This window comes from Zootermopsis nevadensis, unplaced genomic scaffold (genome assembly GCF_977971745.1).
Source record: "Zootermopsis nevadensis isolate Lab colony 2312 unplaced genomic scaffold, Znev_1.0 Znev_ptg000061l, whole genome shotgun sequence".
Lineage (NCBI taxonomy): Eukaryota > Metazoa > Arthropoda > Insecta > Blattodea > Termopsidae > Zootermopsis > Zootermopsis nevadensis.
In genome coordinates, this window is record NW_028259192.1 from 17533899 (window position 1) to 17560050 (window position 26152).

General features: G+C 38.9%; 1 protein-coding gene across 11 annotated transcripts in view; it reads left to right on the top strand.

The window, feature by feature from the left end:
- The window catches only part of LOC110830662 (lachesin), a 555442-nt gene that overhangs the window by 473176 nt on the left and 56114 nt on the right, over positions 1–26152 (top strand). For 10 of the 11 annotated variants that reach the window (XM_087340972.1, XM_087340974.1, XM_087340973.1 and 7 more), the window contains 2 exons: positions 1709–1847; positions 23170–23318. In XM_087340972.1, coding sequence (XP_087197098.1) covers positions 1709–1847; positions 23170–23318 — 288 coding nt within the window. Of the gene's footprint in view, positions 1–1708; positions 1848–23169; positions 23364–26152 lie in introns of all 11 variants that reach the window. The other variant, XM_087340980.1, reaches the window with a different exon arrangement.

The following is a 26152-nucleotide window of genomic DNA, read 5'->3' on the forward strand; positions in this document are numbered from 1 at the left end:
TTTCGAATACTGTAGTAACGGAGATCAAGCATACGGACAGACGCACGTACACAAGCGATCATTTTACGCAGTTTATTGCAAGTAATTTATAATGACGAATATCATCTATCCCAAATCCCCCCTTTTAAATATTAGTTACAAGCTAACACAGAATATCCGTTATATAATTGTACCTGCTTTATATGAAATTTTAAATTACAGTCATTTGTTGTTTTATTGCCCGGATCTTGGGAGAAAAATAACGAACAGGTTAATTTAGTAATTTTAAGTGGTGAAGAATTAATATATCTATTACGCACTGCATTGCCTGGCATGAGGAAGCGAACAGTGGTTTTGTTAATTTGTGGAGAAAGAACAGCGAATTGAAACTCAGACAGAATACAGGAATAGCACAAAAATAGGATCTAAAGCTATGCAGTTACATATGCAACATTTATTATGAGAATAATTAAGCGTCTCTCGGGGCTTACTAACACTGGCTGCATTCATTTTCGAATAACCATACCTACCCATCCCTACTATAAAGCGTTACTTTTTAATAACCACACATGTAACAACCTCCATTGCGTCCTTATGACCGATTTTTTATAATTTATATTTCGCTCGTTACTAGCCACTGTGATACACGATCGCCGATTTGAACAGAATATAAATTATGACGTGTACGTGGATCATTGTTAATAAAGAATTTATGACTTGTGTTGGACAAGGCCGTGGTCTAGGCAACACGGAGTTTCCCTCCGGGGGCTTCCCCGGTTTCTCCGTGGCATCCCAACAATTACTCCATTCACACACAGAAGAAGGCAACGGCAAACCACTTCTGGATCATCTGCCAAGAACGTATATGAACAGGTCCCAGTCCGAGAAAAGGATGGAAGGATCCTGTTCATATGGACCTGTCGTCAGACAGAACACTAAATAAACAATAATAATAATATAATATGGGGCAATTCTGTTGTCCTATGAAGGACACTACAACCCTTATTTCCATTTCCTTATGGCCGCGTGTGGTAGTTCCTCATGTAAGGAACAATTCAATGATATTAGTAGTCTATTCTCAACTGCTGGTGCTCTGTAGGTTTTACAGAGGAAGTTCGTACAAGCGTGGATATTAAATGGCCCTGAAAGGACAAATAAGGTGCCTTGTATTATAGGCCTACGTACAAAGTGAATGACTGGCTTTCGTTTTAATCCAATACCAATTCCTTAAGGGTTTATATTCACCTGTTCAGTGGATAGGCCGGAGCTTTCTTCGAAAATAAAGACGGCCGGAGCGTACAGCTGAAAATTACTTCCATTGAGTACCGGGGCTAAGAATGCGTGGAGATCTACGTTCTTGCTATGTTAATTAGGCACACGCTGCCTTGTCTTTACGTCATGATCCGCCAACACGCCGAGTATCCTAAGGTATTTTAATAACGTTTTTTTCGATGAGTCCAACAGGATTATGCGTTTTTGGCCTTTTCAGTATATCGCATGTTCCCGGAACACACTAAATTCGTGACAACACTTCAATTGCTTTGAGAGTTCTGCAATTGTAGATGGCGGAATATCAAAGTGAATAAAAAATGTAGTTCATTTTCTTTATCACTATTCGTTATTTTATTCCTGGAAATTTTTGGTGAACGAATGACGATGTGACAGTGTGAGAAGCAGCAGTCTTTCTAGTTAGCAGCTAATTTTAATGTTGGATAATTTGTGTTCGTAGTTGCTCCAGTGGTCAAAGTCCCAAATCAGCTGCTTGGGGCGCCACTGGGTACGGACGTGCAACTAGAGTGTTATGTTGAGGCCTTCCCCAACACAATCAACTACTGGGTGAAGAACAGAGGAGAAATGCTATTAGACGGGTGAGTGTTGTAGTTATTATTATTAGAATTTAATCTAATTATTAAAAGAAGCAAAGATGTTGCTAAATCTAATTACATTTATGTGGTTATCTCTCATCCTTTGCATTTGTGGTCATATCCCGGGGGCTATCAGATCCTATCTGATTTGAACAAGTCGGGGGCCATCGGATAAATCTGTTATTTTGACGTAAATACGTCTATAAGGAAGGGTCATTCGGCAAAAATGTGTAACGAAAAAGGGAAACGAAAAAGTGTAACAGGTGTACCTAGGAAACGTCGTGTTTACTCGGAATTGTTGTTACCTAGGAAACGTTACATTACATTTCATTACATTACCTTACATTACATTCAGCTACCACAGACCCATCTTAAGCGTAACTAATTCAAGTTGATTAAGCAATGTTTTAATCAAACTTATCTCAATTGTAAAGCATGTATAAAGGAAATATTTAGAATAAAGCCAATATATAAAATTCCTTTCCGTATATACGTATTTACGTCAAATTCTCCGAAACCGTGGTTCCACTGACAACGTTTTTAAATTACGGAAAAAATTTAAGGAGGTAAAGTTATTACAAATTATGTTTATGACCTCAAATGTTGGAATTTCTTGCCTAGAACTGGCCTTCAAGGCACTAAACTCTTTATATTATCAATAATAGAAAGTTAATGCGATGTTACCACGTTGTCGTGAAAGCAAAAGCCAGGCTGAACAAGTTCGGTTGTAAAAGGAATTCCTCACAGAGATACATTTACGGTGATGACGCAAGATAAAGAATGTTCATTAGCGGGTGTATTTTCATATGGTTACCAGAAACTTCAGTTAAACTTTATGACGTAAAAGAGCTCTTTCCTCTGTTATGTTATTTTAAAAACGTAAGAGAATGAGGAATTTTCCTGCACTTCTCGGTGCATTGTACTTAATTCGAACATTCACGTGACCACCGCGTCACACACGCAACACAATGGCCCACGAGAACAATAGCGGACTCCCGATTTGAGTAATGTACTAGCATACCTAGCAGCCTTTTGTGTTTTGTTGGAAAAGGGAGGCGAGGCTCGGTGAGCGAGGTCTTTTAAAACCCGTGTACGGATTTATTTGGAACGCTGTACGACAATTTGCATGTTTAAACAGTTAGAATGATGATACACGCAATTTAAAACTCAAACGCAACTCTTTGACCGAGCGAACACGAGCGGTTTGGGCCGCATTGATACAACGCGCACTTACAGTAGGAAGCGAACGCACGTGCGGTAATTTTACCGCTGCGGTAGAGGAACCGCTCGAGTGCGCTGTTTACCTGGCAATGGCCGAACGTAAAGTGAACTTTCAGAAGTCGGACTCCATTCTCAGACTATGAAGGTTGGAAGGTTTCTAGGACTCTGAGGTTTTCACGGCGGTGAGTCTGAAGATGGCACACATGGGTTTTAGCGCCGTGTGCTTTAGTGGAAGTTTACTAACCCAGAAGACAGCCATGATCCTTTGAAGATTTTTTTTTGTATCGATGTTCCTGTCTGCGCAACATGATGACAAACTTACTTAAAATTTATTAAGTAAAATTATAAAAATACTCCCTAATATCATAGGTACCTTTTTACTGGAATGTGAGACCATACGAACGAAGAAACACGAGATGATTTCTGTTATGTATCGTACATAATCTTTAAAAGTGGAATTTTGGACTTCATCTATCGGACAATTTTTCTAAAAGAAAGATAATAGAATTAATGGAGGATTTCATTCTGTATGACGTCTCCCCTTCCGTCACTAATTTTTAACATACACAAATGTAGTAAAACCCTGACGACATCGCCATCAAGACACTCATCTTTGAAATCTCGGGTTCTGATTGCTTACAGAAAAGGCAAATCCTCCTGACGAACAAAATTTCCACTCGTACTAATTTAAGTGCGATTTAATACAGAATTAAAATGCATTGCCTGTGCAGTTTTGTTAAAATTCGTTGATCGAATTAAAATAATATGTATATTTCAAAACCAAACGAGCGTAGCTAACATTGCGTAGTGTCATCACATTGCTATTGTTAATTATTAATTCTGGTAAATTGGATTTTTCTTTAAATTTTATTATACGTTCTGTTTGTACACGAGGCAGTTACAATTATACATAAATTTAGACCATAATGCAACATTGTGCTTACAAATGTGATTCCAGAATATATTTAGTTGATAATAGTTTGTACTGTTATCAGTGTCCGAATTAATCGATACGTAAATGTCTAGATACCATTATTAAAATATCGATAATGGCTTGGCTCGTGTGTGTTTTGATATCCGGTCATTGGCTTGCATATAAATTGCAGCTGATTGTGCGTTCGTCACTTGTTCGATAGGTAGTTTGTAGTTTTATCGATGACTAATGTTTAGTTCAGTTTGTATCGAAGAATCCCGTAGAGCTCACAGTCTAAAAATTAGCTATACGACGTAGGTCCTTATAATGTTTGGGAAATGCTGTAAATTAGCCTGTATAATTTCATTTAGGTTCCTGTTACTTACCTCTCAAGTTACATGTCTATTACATTCATTACACCAACTTTTATCTTAGAAATCCAATTTACTAAACTTGGGTTGGGCATCACAGTGTTCCTAATTGTTTTATCGCCAGCCTAAATTTTCCTGCCTTTCGCGTAGACTGAGTAAAGTCTCCGTATTCATGAACCTTATGTTTAACTCAACTGTTCTAATGTATTTATGTTATGTCATGTGGGTCTGCCTTCGGAAATTTCTTACAACACATAATTATTTCTCGTCACTTGGAAAGACGTAACCCAGAATCTGTCATTACCTGCAGTATGAGTTTTAAAGTGCGTCACAACGTTTAGTAATGTTCTGTTGAAACAAACAGCATCAGCACCCTCTCAAGTGAGTTTAACAAATGTGTGTTTGGTGTGAATTTCGGCAGGTGGCACTAATGTGTGGTCACTTTTCGTCTAGAATTAAGATGATTTTTAATAATTTTTAATAGTGTCTGCGAATAAAATGTGTTTTTTTTATATTGAACAAGCTTCTATCGTCATAGAAGCTTTAACCGTAGAGTCATCTCGCACTGCCCTGTTAGTAGGGGTGAGATATTAAATCATATACTGAAGCAGACACGAACAGTTTCTTGTAGCCTATTAACATTTATTTAATCATTTTTTTATATTCAAATTTAATTACAACAGTACATTTACGGATTAAACATACGGAATCTTTTTATCTGCTCCTGGAAACATCAATCACGATTCTGTGTGCATTAATGTTTATGGGGTGTAAACAGACATGTTGTTCTGTCGTCTCTCCAACATCACAGACATGAGTAATGATTGTTAAAGCTCTGATTCTTTGAGTACGCAAATCATGTTATTCTCCATTGAATATATCGTACTTCCGAAAATATAAGGTAAGAATATTAGTATAAATTACTTCTAATAAACTAATTTTTTTTTAATACGAGGAACAGAAAATATTAGTAAGAATTCAAGACGATAATCTACTCAGATATTATGTTATTCGTATAATTTATCTGGGAATTAACCTAGTAGGATTAGTTACGCCCAATTTCCAGCAATGAACCCACAAATTAATTTTACTTGCACTGTTAACTTTAATAATTATTTTATTTTACTCGCATCTCATGTTTCTTATCGTAGATTGTCACTCTGTCAACACAACAAATTATAAACACAGAGAGGTCATTAAAAATATATAAGTAGTCGGAAAATTCTGATCCAACTCTGTAAAGAGTAGAAGAAAAATAATATAAATAATTGAAAACTGAACAGTGACAGCCTTCTATATGAAAGATGTTCGGTTGAAATCTCAACAGATATGAGTCACCTTTACAGGAAAAGAGAATAAGAAAGGAGCAGTGCCTGTAAATGTTATGACAGTGGTTTGATACTGTAATTGGAACACTGCCCTAAAAATGGCCCATTGTCTGGATAATGAGATGCGCGACGTTTCGGAGTCTGGCTCCTAGTGAGGAAGACAAGTCTTAACTGACTGGTCCTGTTGGATACATGCCGTCCGTCGTTTCTATCTGCCACCCGAGCACGCTTGTTACCTACGTAATGCAGGATAACGCGTTTTTGTTAATGTCGTCAGCTTCTGGTAATATAGCAATAAACTTGAAACTAAAATTATTACCGGAGAAAAGCAATGTCAAATATCTGACTGATTTCTTGAATAAATTTATTAAGTGATACGTGAACCTGCTTGCAGTTGGCGTGCTGTATCAGCTAATGTGGCGCGAAACCACTTCGTTTTCGCAAGGGTCCAGCTTCAGATCTCGACTATTCTGGCTTGAGATTTTTCGTAGCTCTTTTGGTCCTTCCAGGCAAACAGCGAGATAGTACTTCAACAGTCGGTAAAGTTTCTTACCTCTCGACCACGACGTCTTGTGATGTTTATGGTTTGTTTTCTTTGCGGTACGTACTGAATTCGTAAGATTATTCGGATGAGCTTAACATCAAAGGGATAACGATGTTGGGTCCAAGCTGTATTTGAGGCTTAAGTTTGTTTCTCAGAATTATCAGAGGTTTTGTCCTGAACCCAACGTTGTTTCTTGGAGGTATAATCCGAAAGCAGTATTATTTAGATGAAGTGGAAAGATAATATCAAGGATTTTTTTTAGCTATAAATGTTTGCATGTTACGTAAATAATACACTACTGCTTGCCACTTTTAAGGTCTCTTTTCAAACGTAGCTGCTTTGGATTACATGGGATAACGCAAACCCTGTATGTTTCCCATTATTCAGACTACAGCGCTCTGTTGGACTTGGTGCGTGGCCCATTATGAGGTGACAATGTGGGAACATGGAACAGCTGTAGAGTACAGACAGGGGACGCTGCCATCGCCGCTGCTAATCCCAGACCTCTTTCACCCTCCCCGTGCTCTCCGTGAACCCTCTTCTGCCTTTTATTGTGCCGATTTAAAAAATTACTCACGCCCACTACGTATTCGAGTGTAGGCCTGTATTGTTTGGCAAAGCGCTTGTACACCGCATACAACACGCAACAACAAACCTGAAACAATGTACGTGTAAAGTTTGCTTGCAGGGAAAATTTTGACATAATTTCTAACAGAAATCCTCCATTTTGAAGTTGATGCCGCTCAGATTTTCTTGTCTTTAGTGACTGTAAAACGGTTTAACTTTGAATTAGAATTTATACTCCGTGTTTTATTTCGACCATGTTGATTATGCAATGACAATATCGATATTACATTCCATCTGTCGGACTACACATAACAGCCTTAAGTTTAAATTCTCGTTGTATCCTAAATATTCCTATTCTAGTAAGTGACTGACTGACGACACCTCCAATCATCTGTACTTAACTTACAACCGCCAAGTTTTCTGTCTTTTACATATACAAATTCTCCAGTTGGTGTTTCGTGACTTAGCTCTCCAGACTGTGTGGGGCCTTCTTTGTGCCTTCCCTGATTTTTTTTTCAGTCGTCGGGGTTGCATGTTTCCTACGTTCTGGTAAATGGTGTTCTGCGATTTAATGAAATTTAAATCATAAGCGTGGTAAAATAGACAGACCCCTCATCAAGTACATTCTTATGTTTTGGTATCAATTATTATTATAAAACACGGAAACGACGTGAAGACAATCTTCATTTCTACTGACGTGTAATTATATGCTATCTCTTTACGTCCGTGTGAAAAACAAGAATTATATCTACCATTAATGCTTAGGAGATTTAGATTTCAACGATGGACTCTTATCCTGGATAATGGAATTACTGATGGTGCCTCGTCGTTATAAAATTAAATTAAATTCCGATTTGAGCTTTGGATTTTGTACATTCAGTATCATAGGAGAAGTACGCGTTAACCACTCATGTGTAACTGGTATGCAGACTTCAGCCCATTGGCCCTGGCTTGATATTTCATCGATCCCCTTGGAATTTGTGATGAACGACTGAGTTAACTCTTGTGTATAGAACTCCCCTATTGATCTTCATGTCTGATGGGGGTTTTCATTACATTAATCGGTCCGTTCTGGATGCCAACTTACGTATGCAGTATCACCGTCTCCTTAAAAGTCTGACTGCTGATAAACACAGTGACAGTGTCTGTTGGTCTTGCTAATAAAATTCAAAAAGTTTGTCTTGTCACTTGTGGCTGTCTTTTTGCGACAGTATTTAATCATTTGTCATTAACTCCGCTTTGCTTCATGGACGTCAGTGACGCGCAGATCAATATTTTGTGAAGCAAATTTCGTCTGTAACGATTTCCAAGTTTATAAAAATACATGAGTTTTTTTTTATTATTATTAATACTAAAAAGGAACATAGTTTGTGGTGTCGCAGTGGCCTGCAAATTGCTGAAACAGAAATATGATCTTCTTTCTAGGCGCCAGTTGCATTGCAAGTTTGAAATAAACTAGATATGTCTGTAGGATCTGACGTTTTCACGGCGGTGAGTCCGAAGATGGCTGTCTTTATATTAAGTACCAAGGCTTACACCCATGCTTAACAATACAGTATTCTACAGTGAAGTTCTAAATGAAATTAAATAAGTAGAATATATGTTCTTTTTATATATATCGTGATGTTATTGACAAATATGATAATTAAAGGATTTACTTGTTTAGCAATAATAATGTTTCACGTGTGCTACTCTGTATATTAAAACGTGGTGATCTTATCCCATGAATACAGAATAATTTCGAGTGTTAATTTACGTTGTGTGCTTAACCGTAAAATATAACATTGTCCCCCTCCCCTCATCATGTAACTCTAGAATGTGTCGTTAATGCAAGATTTGCTAATCATTAACGTATTAATGAGCGAGATAAATTTGCATTCATTATCAGCTTTGATTACAGAGACTTAATAGTATCAATAGATAGAATGTTTTGAATCGCGTTTAAGTACTTTCGGCTCAAATTAGATTACGTTTATTTGTTGTTGATGTTCAATTACGTGTAGTCAGTTCATCGGAACCTAGATAAACTCATGAACAGTTCGATTACCACATTTGTTCCGTTACATTGGTATGACGTAGTAGAAAATCAGACCCAGCGTATGAAATAATGTGACACTTTCAAATCATTTATGCTATTACCCGTTTTACATATATGGGTTTTGTTCAGTTGTTAACTTTGTTAATGGAATGGCCGGTTAAAATACCTTGTAGACGCACGTCATCATTAGGTTTATAATTTATTTTAGGCACAGACAAATCTGTTTCGTTACTAACCCCAGTATTAACCTTCATAAGTTATCTCCCTTGTATTTAATGAAATATTCAAAAATAAATATTTTAAGTCTAAATAAGTTCTTTAACATATTCCTGTAAATAATAATTTTCTTTACAGAGCAGATTCGTCAGGCTGTGTGCAGTGTTTATAAGACACGGTAAACTTTCGCTGCAGCGTGCAGATAACGTTTTGTCGAAAGACTTCCTAGCATTCGAGTGCTTTGGTGAAATCGTAGAGGCGTACCGTATCGGTGCCCGAATTTATAACTTGTGTTGGGCAAGGCCGTGGTCTAGGCAACACGGAGTTTTCCTCCGTGGCATCCCAACAATTACTCCATTCACACACAGAAGAAGGCAATGGCAAACCACTTCTGGATCATCTGCCAAGATCGTATATGAACAGGTCCCAGTCCGAGAAAAGTATGGAAGGATCCTGTTCATATGGACCTGTCGTCAGACAGAACACTAAATAAATAACATATTACTCTGTTCTAGTGTTTTATTCCAAAAGAATTTATTTTTATGAACTGCACGCATTCTAAAAACAGATAAATCGTGTGCATTTGCTAAAGTCAATACATAATTCATAGTGTAAACGGAACACGATTTAACCTTCAGTAGCAAAGAAAATCACGTGTGTTAATAGTCTGAGCTTTTAGTTACAAGCAGTTCGCTATCACCTAGATAAATATTTCGGTAAGTAATCATTCACTATGTTATGAAGGAGAAACCTGCAAACAAGACGATTTAAGGTTCAGTAGATCGATATCCTTTATTCTGAGTATTATCTTGACTTTCTCAAATCACATCAGACATTAAGAAGATGGCTCTTCCAGGATGTGGCGCCGTGTACCGACGTTTTGGTGGTGTATACTGCCAGCATCATCAGAGCTCATGATACTAGCAGTAAACTTTTACCAGACCAGAAAGACAGCCATCTCATACTAGTCGCTGTGAGAGCAACGTGTCACACGTAAATGATTGACGTCAGTGTTTCTGTATTCAGTATTGACGATCATTACCGTCATGTTGTCGATTCATAATTAACAACCATCTTATCAGCTAATCCGTCGTGCTAATATTGCTTGTTAATTATTTAGCATAATATTTTCCGTTATTTCAATTTTTTCTGGGTGCGATATTTTCGATCGACTTCCAGTTTTGAGAATAAGTAATCTAAATTCTGTTTCGAAATAATTTTACAAAGACAACCACATTTAATGTTTAACATTTTTATGTCCGAAATTTCATTTAAACTACGAAATTTCATCATAAATAACGTATTCTAAGCAATCGCATTACTTTAAATTACCTCTCACTAAATAATACATTCTGATATGTTTTCTGATTTATCATTGGGAACTACTTAACACAGCGATAGGCCAATATAAAGTATGTTAAGATTGGCATAAATTTATAATTCATTAACATACATTTTGACAATGATTATGAGTCTTGCTTTCTGGTTATCATGATTCGAGATGTGTAATTTGCAAGTCGGACGCGACATCTCTGAGAGACGCACAAGAGAACCATGAATTTCTGTCAGAATATACAGTTGCTCTTTAATGTGAACCTTTTCATGTGAGTTTGAGTGTGCAGTGTTGCGTTATTCGTTATTAATTGTTGAATTAATAAATAAAACAATGCTCGAATGCTGTCAACCTGAAAAGCCGTGTATATGCAAATAATCATCATCATCTGGCGATCTGGACACAAACATATCATTTGCAGTGCCCACCAATTACATTTAAAAATCGATATATGAAATCAGATACTTCTAATATTACTTTATTTTAAATTTCGCGAGCGTTAATTGTCGACCATTTATTGCAACTGGAGTAGTATGTTCACGTGGTTTATCAGTGTGTAATTGATCTCACAAACAATTTACTCTGATTGCATTTATACTTGCGATCTGAAAAGGGATATTATACGTGTGTGGGTACAATCATATTACAGCCCGCTTCAGCCAGGCTAGCACGTAGCTAATTGTATTTTATGACATCCATCGTCACTGATTGCTGACGTCCATCACTAATGGCATCTGCTACGTCAAGCATTTTCATAGTTTAGTGTTTAATCTGATGCAAAACTGAAGTACGCTTGTATATGAATTTTGTTTTCAACTTTCCTTATACGCCCACCAATAGCTGAAAATTTCGCATTGTCGATCTGTTTGATTCTGGCCCACAGCGTTATTTATACTTTCATCTGCAGAGTGTTTGTTTTCATTATACTAGCAGTTTTTATTTTTATTTCGAAATTAGTGGTGACGGTTGCATTCGAACCCAGGATCTTTTGAATATCATGTTAGTAACTTATCCCCCTTGAACACTGGGAAGAGGGTTTATAATGGTAAAACACATCTTGAACATGGCTGTATTTTCATTTCTTAGTCCGTGCAGTCTGATAAAAGTTTACCAACGTTTCGGAGGCACATACTGTCTCCATCATCAGGGCAGTAAGCCGAAGCTTATCGTTGGAGTGAATAAGAGGCCTCTACCAAAATTTATATTCAAGTAGCTTAACTGGTTTTCCCCTTGTGTTTGGTTTATTTCGTTTGTTGATTGTCACGAATAACCACAGAAGCTGAGTCGATTTGAAACAAGTTAACTAACTTACAAACGATACGTCGCCACTAACCATTTTGGAAAAACAGCATTGACAGCCAGTCACAATCAGTCAACCAATCATTCATTCTGTCTAAGACCTCACGCTCGTATATACTGTATCTAGTGTACTAAGTCCGACATTAATCTGCTATCACTTTCATGTAACATTACAGCAGTTCCGTTCAAATTTGCCTGCCCTATCGAGCATAACAAGGGTGATTACACTAATATTCCCTTTTATGATAGTTATATTATCTGGATTACTGTACAGAGGAGAATCTATGCAGTCACTAGGCTAGTTGTGGTCGGTTTTATAGGCAAGGATCATTATAGGTAGTTAGATCGTCGACAACGTTACGAATTTTAATTTTCATCCCTGTTCACACACCTCAGTGCCCCCCCCCCCCCCCCGTCCTGTGAAACCAAATTCCAAGCTACATGTGGTACACCGCAAACTACGAAGCTGTGGTTTCAACCTCTTTATTGTTATTTCAAAACAGTCGGTGGCAGTTTGACCCGGGGCTGTACCTGCAGCTGACAAAACAACGCCGATTGGCGAAAATCAATGTCAAACCGGGGCCTCGGTTCACTGATTCGTCTACACAATCACCGATACAAAGCCACAGTTCGTGTACAAGGAATTTGGCGGAACATTCTTAAAGATGATGCCCACATTTTATCGACGTAGCGTAATATTTCGATGAATGCAACAGATAGACTTTCCTATACTTCTGTTCCGTTGACATGATTTTAAGAATATTGAATCTGTTGGGGATAATTTTAGTGATTCTTGTTCAATTTGAATGTAGCGTAGCATTTTTCTGTGTACGAAAGATGTATAAATATGTCTCCACTGTTTCGTACATAGAATGGATGCAGTACATGTGGAATGTTTTCCAAACGTCGATATTGTTGGAACTAACATCTTACCAGCGCCTTTTTCTCCATGTTACAATGCAATAATGCTACTTCTCACAGCGATTTTGAACACTCGTAAAACAATTCGTGTTAGGGTTCCAAAGTAATGCTGCTCCATTTCTGTGTAACGGTTGTAGAAACGATGTTGATGCTCGTAATTCTATTGTGCCTCTGTCTAGCTCCGTTAGAGACATACGAATACATACTTATCATTGTTTAGCGTGTTCTGTCGTAATTGTAACTAGCGCCCGAAGGCGAGACTGATTTGGAAGCTGAGGTCGGTGGTGGATGTGGGTGACTGTCGTCGTTGATATACATATATACACATGTTGGAGGAAATTTGGATAATTATTCCGCTTTGAAATTCCCTTTAGAATACTGCCAAGTTAGGAGAGTGATAACAGATAATATTATAGAACTGTTTGACTAGACGAGTAACTATCCATTAGTAGACCCCAAAATTACAGCTTGTTTCTTTATTTACTTGCTGAGAAAACTGTGGAGCAAAGGTTTCTGGATGTCCCTCTTATATTTACGCATGTTGAATTTTGGGATACCCGTACTTCGCCGAAAAAAGGCTTTGGTAGAAAGCAGTAACTGTGTGCGAGAGGGTGTTTCGTTTCATCGCAAATCTGATAACTTCAGTAAAGGAATTGTCACCGCTATCATACGAGACGGAGGTCAATCTTAAACACAGAGCTGTCCAATCCTTTTAAAGATCTAATCTCCCGGGTGAGACCGCCATAAGTGACCGCAAGTTTGTGTATGTGCTCGCGTTGTGAAGTCTTTTCTTTCTTTTTTCCTCTCTCTCTCTCTCTTTTTCTTGGTTATTTCTGAAGAGAAGGAAAAGGCAAAATAATATCTACTCACTTTCTGGTCACGCAGCTTTGTCAGTCTGAAGGAATTGTAGACTGTCTAGGAATCCAATACGCAGAGACCAGAGTAGTCATTTTATTGGGTTGCCTTATTTTCTTGTTTTATATTTCTGCGTCTAGACCATTTTTGTTTCTTCACTGAATACAGAAATCTGTTCTATAGATATTATTTATTTAATGCGAACTTGAGTGCAATATGTATACCTCGTTGGAATTGAAAAGTGTACTCCATTTCGGAGAAAACAATTTATAATTGCCATCTTAATTAATAATTAATTGTATAAGTGGGGTGGAACTGGTTATGTTGACACTGAGGCCCCAATTAGGTCTCTTTGACCAGTCTCAGGTGAAAATATGGATTATTGACGGAATGTTTGCTGTCTGTCCACCCACCACAAGTCCCAGGTACATTGCCCTGGTTTTTAACCCGGGACTCCTTACTGATCACGTGAGCTGTGACACTTCCAGAGATACCATTTTTCTGTTTAGTACTTACAAAGAGAATTAAGTTTCATTGTGTAGGCCTGCATTCTACGCCAGTTTCTAACAGTGTATTAGTTACTAAGTTGATTGCTATAACAGTGAAAGTGCATCGGAAACGTTTATTGAAGCGATTGGTATGTATTACCACTGTCGCAAATAATAGACACTTTCTGGACGGGAATAATATGTATTTGTAAAATTATATGAATCCTCTTTATTAGATGTGTGTAAGTTTTGTGAGACACGACTGAGTTTCTCCTGAGATTAGGCTGATACGCACTTTTCAGTGTGTTGTTGAAATCTCTTGGTAAGTTAAACGTCTGGCAAACAAGGAAACATCAGTTGACATTGAACATAAAGAAATATGATGTGAGGGTGTGGACCGGATTCATCAGCACTGGATAAGACCATCGCAACAGCGACCCCTTGTGAATACTAATTAACGTTCCAGTTCCATAAATTGGGGAGAGGGAGGATATTTATTGACCAATTGAGCGACCATTAGCTTTACAGGAAGGATTCGACTTAATGTAGTTGATTAACATCATGTTGAACTTCGACATTTTTGTTTGTTGTTGCTATTCTGTTGTATTTACATTGTGATATTTTTTCGCTGCCTAAAGCGAGTGCTACTTGCTTCAGTGTCTGGAAAACATGTTATGAATTTTGACCTTTAACAAAATATACAGTTTTCCTCATTTAACCTTGTGATGTTCTGGGCGTTTAGTTGTATAAACTTTGATCTGGAGCTTTTACGGCTACTTCATATAACAAAGTTCTCTCGGGATAGCCCGAGGGAACTTTATTGTATAAACTTGCCCATTACTGTTAAATTATCCTACAGATTCATTGTATATATGTCATTTTCCTCTGAGGAGCATTACAAAATAACACTTGAGGCTGGAGAATATTAATAAACACGTAGAACGGCATCGGTACAACCTTCTCCGGCATGTAAGTTCAGTGTCACTAGTACATCGGAATCCCAAAATTAACACATATTGGAACCAGATAAATATGTAATGCTGTAGTCAGGAATACACAAAGTGTTTATAACAAGCAGATAATACTTTTCCCACAATGCAAGCAAATTGTTCCTATCAGCGCCAAACTGCTACCTTCACAGGAAATGTGATATGATCTGTTTTAGCTCTGAGGTAACTCATTATAGAGATCCGGTAGTGAAGTGAAGAGGGAAGGGGGAAGCAGCTCGCGTTGTTCAGAGAAATCAATTTCCCAGCATTAATAGCCCACAGAATCTAGATTTAACCCAGATATGCGATGTATGTACTGGCGTACTTGTCGAGGGATGATTAGTTGAACATAGCCCCCCCCCCCTCTGCTTCCCACATTACCTGTCGTACTTGGGCCTTTATGAATTGCTTTTATTGACCACGTGATGGAAAATGTTAAATATGCGCTTTACAAAGGCATGTACTAACTAAATACAAACAGTTTTCAACATGGTAATGTGTATATAATTTGATACAATTTCCATAATATAAGCAAATCATAAACTCTGTTGAATTATGTTTTAAGTATCATTACGGATTCACATAAAAAACAACTCAGAGTGAACAGTGCTATCAATTATACGCCCGTAGGTCAATCAGAATTATTAATATTTGATTTGATTTGTGCACAGTTGTTGACGGGCTGGTTTTTAGTTCGATATTGTCGATACGTCGCCGTCGACTGGTTAGAATTTCGACTTAACCGGGTTCATATCTCGGCCCAAAGACCAACTCAAATGAGGGTTTTCATGTTATTTCAGTCCGTCCAGGTAACTGCAGGAAGAGTGCCTTCAATTGGGTCATATACTTTCATTAGTCATGAGCCGGGATAGCTCAGTCAGTATAGTGACTAGCTACGGGCTGGACGACCGGGATTCGTTCCCCGACGGGGGCAGAGGATTTTTCCTCTAGCCTCTGCGTCCAGACCGGCTCTGGGGCCCACCCAGCCTCTTCTACAATGGTACCGGGGTCCTTTCCCGGGGGTAAAGCCGGCCGGGGCGTGATGCTGACCACTCACCCCCATCTAGTGCCGAGGTCAAGGAAGAGAGGAGCTATACCTCCACTCCCCCCCAAGCGCCTAGATGGCGCATAGCGGGACAAACTTTACTTTACTTTCATTAGTCATCCTTTTATTCGACGAATGACTGAGCTATTGATTTGCATCGTTAAATAAATCATAAATAAATAAAGAATTCCCGTACAGAATTTTTTAGTTTTTTATTATATGGGATCTGCTTAGACGTGACGTCAGAACGCTCGTGAGCAGGTCCACTACAACCACTTCGCTTATCTTTGAATAAATACCACCCCCGGGTAAGTGATGTAAGTGTGTGTGGCGTGTTAGCTCATGGGCTGATCGAACGATAGTTTCTACAAAGGGCGGTCTGTCGCAAATGCAACTTTGATTGTCGAGTTCACTTGCATGCATTTTCAGTGCATCAAGTACTTGATAATTCCTTTCGGCCTTTGGCCACTTCATCGCAGAGCATATCCAAATTTAGTAACTTAGAAATTTTAGATGCTTTTACTAGAAAGGCCTAGCGTAAATTATGATGTAATATTATAATATCTCTGATCTGAGGAATGTAACGAATTTGATAAGCAGGGTTAATCTTAAGAACCTAGTAGTTCCTCAGTTTGTCATCAGAATTTCGTGCGTTATAGAATTAATTGTAATGTGGGCGACGACAACGGTAGAATAACGCGATCGGTTACTATTTTTCATTGTATGAAGTTGAAAGTGGTGAGAGAGTAATACGTAACAGAGGAGGAAGGAAATAAAGATACGAAACAGATACCATTTTAATTGCAGTAGGTCTGTCATGATAGACTTAGTCTGGAAATCATTAATCGTGTAATAGTACGCCTGATTCTAACTAATCATCTGCGATTCTGTAATTTATATAAAACCCTGTTTTCAGTTAATTAGATATAAAATGTTCGCATTATGCGGGTAAGTTGTGAAGTACAGAATCAATGGAATCGTCGCAAACCATCACTGCAAGATTACGATTTATTAATTAGCGAAATATACATATATTACATACTGCAAGAAAAGTCACGCTAACCACATTAAAATATTTATTGATGACTGCAATTCGATGCAGTTAGAATGGATTAATAAACGCATAATATCGCTGTGACTACGTAAGGGCGCACGCAGGTGACGTCATGTGGTAACCTGCTCGCGCCTTTCCGTCGGTCGTCTTCCTATAGTCGAAGTGCAAGGATGTCTTTTTCACAAGTGCAACGAATGTCCATTGTCGAACACTGCTTGGCATCACTTGCCAGAATGAGATTAAGGACACGTTTCCAGATTTTCCTGTGTCAAACAAATCTACAATATCTCGTCCGATGAACCGTTTCCGTTAGTGGAGAAAATCTTCGCCGGGTTGCATAAAACACGAGGAAAGGAGCGAATTCGTGCATCGCTGAACGCAGTGGACATTTCACAACGCTTACTATAATTTCTTTTCTGATTCCATTGTAATTTATTTTTTGACGAATAGAACACGTGTCAGGAATGGGTTGCGTGACTTTTCGATCACATTGTACTTCTAAGGAAATAACTTATCTGAGTGGTACCTTCTAACTTGGCACACATTTCGTGCTTTCTTCCGTTTTTTTTTCATGTGTATTGATTCATCATGTACGTATATTTTCGTAGCTCAGATGATGAACAACTTTTCATGCCTCTAAGTCACAAGTTCAATTTGTGATGGAAATAAATGTGTCACATTTGTCGAACGTGGTGAGAATTTATCAATAATAAACCAACTCCGTCTACCATTTATATGTTCAATTTCCGTAGGCTGAAGAAATATTCCTTCTGATTCAGAAGTTTTCTTTCTTTTATATTACTCTCTTTCTGAATTGATTCTTATTTAGTTCTCTTTCTTGATGTGTAGGTCCGCCTTACGTATTCCGTGTTTCGTGTTATATATTTATTCCTAGTTCCCTGTGTGTGGGAATGGCGAGTGAGAAGGATCGTGTAGGAGGGAGTAATTCGAAGGCTGCAAATTACAGATAAAAGGAGCTGAGCCCGCCTCTCATCCTGTTAGTCAAACTTCATTGAGTTCATTTGAACGCGCTCTGCCTGTGTGACGTCAGTCTAGAAGGAAGTATAAACGAGCGATTCTTCGGAACAGCCTTGTCCACACGAAATTTCAGGTTCTTACGGCAGCGAATTTGAAGATGGCTTCTGGATTGTAGCGTCGTTTAATCTAGTGTAAATTAGCCCTGATGATGGAGGCAGGAAGCACTTCTGATACGTCGGCAAATTTTTATCACACTACTCGGCGCTATAACCCAGAAGATAGCCATCTTCGGACTCACCGCCTTGATAACCTCAAATTCTGCTTAGCCGGAGAATTTCTTTACCATCTGAGCGACTTTTTATTAAGGACTCTCATTCGTGGAGTTATAATAGCCGTCACCAAATTGCACGTTGAAAGGCCACGAAAGGATTTCATTCTTCCGGTCTGAAGTCATCATTGTAGCGTTGCTGCGATTTCTGAGCTGTCCTCACTCGTCTATATTTGCTGTTCGAGTTGCAACGTTGTTCGATTTTGCTGTGACCTTGAAGCACGCAACTTAGTGACGACTACTGTCGTTTGTTAATTTAAAAATATTACATATTTCTGCTTGCATCAGTAAACTCAGGAAAAAAAAGAGAATTTGATCTGATTCGCCCTAACAATGTTAAATTGTAAAGAATTATTGAAGGATGAGATACGACTATTCCCCTCAAATATTCAGTGAGGAAAGGACAGTGTGAACTGGGCAGGGAATGTAGAGGGGACGTAATGAACAAGGCGCTAGAGCGCTGTAAATGCATTGTCCCCACACAACCCCTTCTTCCGCTCACTTGCTCTCTGTGTCTCGACTGGCTGACTAATTATCGGAAAACACTCGTCTGAATTTTCTTACTATGAGAGAGCGAAAAAAAACCTTCATTGGATGCTGGAATGGAGGAACAAAAAAAAAGGAGTACGGAAGGATAAAAATAAAGTAGAAGCTTTTGTTCGTAATGTAACGACTACGACAACGGTAACAGCGGTAGACACTGTGTTGCCCCATTACGAGAAGTGGTTTCAACAGTAATACCTTTCCTGGATCTTAATCACGCCCGAGGCTTCTGTTACTCTCTGCTGTAATGCTATTTGGAAATCACGGTCACTCTTCTTCGCCATGTCAGAACCAGGATCCACTATCCGTTTTATAGGGATGAGTCATTTTATTCTCGTTAAGTTTTCATTTCGGGCTCTTATTCTCTGGTAGTTTCTTCACTTCACTTCACGTAGTTGTCCGAGAGTGGGAACTCAGAACACTTGGTAGGAGATTTGGGTTCAGAAAATGCCACACGAGAAATGGGTTATAACTGAACTAGAGCTGAGGGTTTCTTTCTTCTGGGTTGTTGCGCTGTGTAGTCTGGTCGATGTTAACCAACGTTTCAGAGGTCATCTCTGAAACGTTGGTTAACATCTACCAGACTACACAGCGCAACAACCCAGAAGACAGAAATCTTCATACTCATCGCCCTGATGACGGAGGCAGTATGACCTCTTAAACGTTGGTAAACATCGACCAGACTACACAGCGCAACAACCCAGAAGACAGAAATCTTCATACTCATCGCCCTGATGACGGAGGCAGTATGACCTCTGAAACGTTGGTTAGCATCGACCAGACTACACAGCGCAACAACCCAGAAGATAGAAATCTTCATACTCGTCGCCCTGATGACGGAGGCAGTATGACCTCTGAAACGTTGGTTAGCATCGACCAGACTACACAGCGCAACAACCCAGAAGACAGAAATCTTCATACTCATCGCCCTGATGACGGAGGCAGTATGACCTCTGAAACGTTGGTTAGCATCGACCAGACTACACAGCGCAACAACCCAGAAGACAGAAATCTTCATACTCATCGCCCTGATGACGGAGGCAGAATGACCTCTGAAACGTTGGTAAACATCTACCAGACTACACAGCACAACAACCCAGAAGACAGAAGACAGAAATCTTCATATCATCGCCCTGATGACGGAGGCAGTATGACCTCTGAAACGAAAGTTAACATCTACCAGACTACACAGCGCAACAACCCAGAAGACAGAAATCTTCATATTCATCGCCCTAATGACGGAGGTAGTATGACCTCTGAAACGTTGGTTAACATCTACCAGACTACACAGCACAACAACCCAGAAGACAGAAATCTTCATACTCATCGCCCTGTTGACGGAGGCAGTATGACCTCTGAAACGTTGGTTAACATTGACCAGACTACACAGCGCAACAACCCAGAAGACAGAAATATTCATACTCATCGCCCTGATGATGGAGGCAGTATGACCTCTGAAACGTTGGTTAACATCGACCAGACTACACAGCGCAACAACCCAGAAGACAGAAATCTTCATACTCACCGCTGTGAAAACCTCAAATCTTACATAAACTAGAGCTCCTGCCCTAAATATAAGTAGTAATATTATAAAGATTTACAAATTGTATTCCGATTTGTGTAACGCTAAAGGATAATATAGTTTAACGTTAAATCCGATTTTAGCAAGTTTCGCCACATACTGTTTTTACAAGCTTGTATTGGAATCCGACACATACACTGTTTTTCTTGTGTTCAACCCTACAGAATTTCTTTAAACCGCAGTTGACATAGAGTTTTGGCTTTCAGCCTTCGTACATCACATCCAGTAATCTCTACTCTTCAGCTGTCATTCTAAGTCGTACGAATTCTACCTTGAATTAAACTTCGCTGTTCTTGTGTCATCGCGATTGACGTAGTCTGAATGACGCCCCCTTTTATTGACATCACACGCCCTAATATTTCACTCAAACGCTTGTTGTCTTGGAATCTTTGGTGAAAAGTTGTTTGCTAAATCCTGGCCTTCCGTGCTATAACAACTTCGGCTCACGAAGAAATTTTAAGTGTCGTGAAGGCCGCTAATAAAGACGTGAAGGTAGAACGCTATGCAAGAATATTTGGGGGGGGGGCACTTCCATTGTCTGCTGTCAACTGTCTTTTTACGTTAAGGCTGTGGATGACATACTAACTGTTAGAAGAAAACTGTGTGTCAGCAGCTTCAGTTCAAAATTATTTAAATTCATTTTGTCAAACGTTTAGTGTAATTCAATGTAAAAGTTAAGATGCAGGCTGTATTGTCACACTCGAGTCGTTATCATCTTGTTGCTAGGTCGCTGCTCACTCCAGTCGCTCAAATGCTGTGCAGGTGCGAGTTTGGTGCATTCACGATCAGAACGAGTGTTAATTCTCGAAATCGTTTGCTGCTGTTCGCGAAGCATTTGGCAATGCTTATCCCGACAAGGAAGTACCGAATAACACATCGACTTTTAACAGAATTTCAGGACACAGCAAGCGTTCAGCGTTGGACATGTTTATCTTCTGTAAAGCTGGCATATTATTATTATATTACGTCCTTTTTTCCAAGTTACACTTAGCCTAAGACTTGCAGTACAGTGTGGCAATCACAAAATATATCTGTGTTTCATAGAAATTGCTTATCTTTTGATGTGTAAAATATTTTCACATAATAATTCAAGCTGTCAGATATTTACAAACTGTATTAAAGTGACTGCTGAGTCTATACATTTTCGCTGTATGCATCACCATGGCAAATCTGGAAGACTCTTGATTAAATATCACGTCATTCGTAATTTATTTACAGACGACAGCACTTGTTAACGTCTATACTGTCGGCAGTCTGAATTTAATAACTTACATTTTATACTGCCACTGGTACATTAATATTTCCGAATACCAGAAATGTATTACACAAATGTGTCATTCCGTATCGTCATTAGCATGTCGCTACTAACGTATGCACACACACACACCCCTCCCACATACACACACACAATGATTTTTGCTTTTGTCTGAAACAGGAAACGGGGACTGTCATGAATTTCACATGTTTATCATCTGTGCTTCTGTATGTATGTGTAGAATTCGGCATGCAACGGCTGAATTACATGAATAATGTGCGCATGGCATCACTAAGCGAAATCAGCATTACAACACACAACGATAGAAATAATTCCATTGGACAGAGTTATAAAATTTCAGGAAATATTTAAGACGAAAAGACAAACAGAAACCTGCCTTTGTAATTATAAAGGCCCATACGGAACGCTGATGACGGAAACAAAGAGCTTTAAATGTATTTATCTCGTAAATATTGGATCAGTCACGTTGAATTAAAGAAATTAAACGAAATAATTCAGCTATTTTTTTATTTATTACCACAATCTGCTCAGATCTGAAAATCAACATCCAGTTTTCGTAATCTTTAACAGTATTTAGCGTATTCATAAATGATGCAATGTTACATGTTCAGATATAAATATTATTAGAATGTGAACAAATTAATATATAATTGCGTGTTATTCTGAACTTGCTCCTGCAACAGCTTGTGTCTGACATTATTATCTGGGATTCTTGTGTCTTAAGGTAGGGTTTCAAAGTTAGTTGCATGTGTAGCATTCTTACGTAAATCAGCAGACGAGATAAGAATTTTGATGTTTTCAACTCTTTTGAATTAATGGAAACAAATGGGCTTTTAGTAGCTAGTAACACATTAAGAGACGGTTTTGAGGGCTTAGTTACGAGTAGTCTCTGGCAGGATGTGGCCTTAGGACCGCTAGTTTGATCACAATGTTTTAAATCACCTCTTTTCATTCGGTGTTTAGATTAACATTTAAGGATTTATTTTCTCTCCCTTAGATGTACATGAAAAATCTGTTAAATTACAGTGTATCTTCACATACGTGTCTTGTGCTTGTATGTCATTGGACTGTTAATTAATATGGCTGGTTTCCTGTAGTTAACAGATTGTTTCGAAAAAGAAATACTGGCCTATGTCCACTTCACATTGTTCCACGTGTAGGAATCTGGTTTGATCATAAGAAAACAGATCTTCGCATGTCAGGTGTTAAATATGTTTCAATCCGTGACATATTAGGTTCTCACTGTGGCGAGAATGAAGATGGTTGTCTTCTGAGATGTTGTGTCTTGTGGTCTGATAAAAGACTGCCGACGTCATAAGCAGAAACCTCTGAAACGTCGGTAGACGTCTACCAGATCTGTTGAGTAGATCCGTTTGTGTGCTTCCGTGTACTTGTGCCTTCCACTCAGTCAGCAGTTTCTGTGTGTTTTGTTGCAGACCCAAGTATTCCATTCGGGAGAACCGCTCGACGTACAAAGTGTTCATGTGGCTGATGATCCGTAGTTTCGGCCGCTCAGACATCGGCACCTACAACTGCGTGTCGACGAACTCGCTGGGCCGAGCAGAGGGCACCCTGAGACTGTACGGTGAGTCCGACCTCTAGATGGATGAAGACAACTATTATTGACTGAGTAAATTTAAATTTGAACATCTCATTTCTTTAGGTATCCTCTGAAGTTTGAATGACAAATGCAAGCCAACTGGTCTGTAACACTGGACGTCCATTTGTGCACTATTGTGGGAGGGGAGGGGAGGGATGGAACAAAATGGCAGAGAAATTCGCGTAATTTTTATTTTGGAACATTTATTAGAGTTGTTGAACGAAATATTGATGATGTTTCGATAGTATGACCTAGAAACTGATCATTCGCCGTGCACCATCTCCATAAAATTTTGATCGTAAATAAATTATGTAAGGAGGGAATTGTGCCACGGTGGTCTAGCGGTTAGAAGGCTGGCCTTGTAATCCTGGGGTCTCGGGTTCGATTCCCGGCGGTGCCCGAATTTATAACTTGTGTTGGGCAAGGCCGTGGTCTAGGCAACACAGAGTTTTCCTCCGGGGGCTTCCCCGGTTTCTCCGTGGCATCCCAACAATTACTCCATTCACACACAGTAGAAGGCAATGGCAAACCACTTCTGGATCATCTGCCAAGAACGTATATGAACAGGTCCCAATCCGAGAAAAGGATGGAAGGATCATGTTCATATGGACCTGTCGGCAGACAGAACACTACAAAAATAAAGGAGGGAATTAGAAAATTCTACATCTTCGATTTGAGTGTTTACCTTGTTCCAGGTATAATATGTCCATATTGAATATTGTGCGAATATAAGCAAGTTACAGAACACTTAAGTTTATCTGCTTTGACAATTTCACTTTAAGGGATACTACATAAGTGTGGGAACTTTAACACTTTTCTCGCCATTATTCTTTTCTCCGTAAATTTCATCATGTCTTCCAACATTCTCCTGAACGACGTCACATTCACATACTCAGCCTGTGAATACAAAGAAGTGTAATTTGACCTTTCCACTTCTAACCGTAATCCTGAGCGTTGTGACAATAATTCAGCGCCTCTGCTACAGAAAGAAACATCCAAATGAATCCCAAAACATGACGTATATGCCTTTCCTGATCCTGAATTCTATTGTTTGAATGGCTGGTTCGCCACTGTGAATAACTGGTCTCTTGATGGTGTTGGAGCAGAGAATAATTTGACGCAAATTCGCCAGCTACGAGAACAACTACTTCTGAATACCAAACTGGCTGGCCGCTATATTTTATGTTAATTTAGCACAGTGCTTCTTCAAACACTCTGTCCCTTTCCAGTAACGCAGTGTTTTCTGTGTTTTTGTTTCTCGCAGTTCATGCAGATGGCAAACATCCTAAAGCTCTCTCTAGCTGTCTCCTTTATTTTACCCAGTTCTGAATATTTATCTCTTGTCACGTGGTATAAGGGGCTCGTGTAGGGCTTCATCTTTGTTTTGTATTCTTCCACCGACTGCGCTCCACAGCAAAGTAATCTACCACGCTGCTTATTTCTTTTACGAAACTCCAGCGAAGGTACAGAGCAACTAATTTGTGGACAGGATCTGCAAAGCGGATGGTTTTGAAAGTCAAATAAAATGAACAATACTATGACGGTTAGTAAATAGACTCGGAATATTTTTTTTTAAATTCGTGAAGTTTTAAATTGAGATTCGTTGTCCAGGAAATGGCAATGAAGCATATTTCGAAACATGGTGTGGTGAACAGATCATATAAAAAGTTATTGTCATTTTGTATTTATATATTTCTCATGGAATGTGTTCTTAAATATTATTGAGACGATCTCCAGAGGTTAATATTAATGTTAGATGTGCATATGTGGCCAGATGTTAAATGCAATAGAAAAACAGTGAAAGCAGAAGAGACCGATTTAAGCGTTGTGAAAGGCCTAAAAATAATGAGAGGTTGTCAACGTTTAGTAAAACTGATCGAATGCAAATGAATTGGAAGACTTGGAAATAGAAGAGTGTTTATGTAGGAAATGTGTAAATGATCCAACAGTCCCGAATTCCGAAAACGGAGAACTTTCAAGAATGGGAAAATTCAAAGAAGGAAGAATAGGTGAAGGAAGAATGGAAAACAGACCAAAAAAAGGAATAAAACTAGAGAATTGGGGAAAGAGGTAAAATGGAATTTACCAGACTTTTTTTCCCTTCTAAACATCTTAATGTGTAGTGGTACCTACCTGCTTTAACAATCAGTAAGTTTGCATGTTTATTGGTGTGCTTCGTGTGACTTAGTGTAAACGTGGATTATGTATTTTATTATTTATTTAGTGTTCTGTCTGACGACAGGTCCATATGAACAGGATCCTTCCATCCTTTTCTCGGACTGGGACCTGTTCATATACGTTCTTGGCAGATCATCCAGAAGTGGTTTGCCATTGCCTTCTTCTGTGTGTGAATGGAGTAATTGTTGGGATGCCACGGAGAAACCGGGGAAGCCCCCGGAGGAAAACTCCGTGTTGCCTAGACCACGGCCTTGCCCAACACAAGTTATAAATTCGGGCACCGCCGGGAATCGAACCCGAGACCCCAGGATTACAAGGACAGCGTTAGCAAATTTATCTTTGCAATAGTGAAATGTGATGCTTTCTTTGCAGTAAGGACTGAATTCTTAAATACTGCTTAGACAAACTTCAGCTCTAAAGGGTTGATATTGATGTTCAATATGTAATCTAGCCGCTGGCAACAGTTCCAGTCATTGACGGTGGATTATGCTACGGTTTCGTCTTGTTTTGGAACACTGAACAAGTACCGCTGAATACTAATTGTCGTGGCCCAGCATTGATCGTAATTCCGGACCTACAGCTGAGAGCAGAGTAAGACTGAAGCAGTAGTCACAGCGGAATTATTGTGCAGGAACAATCCC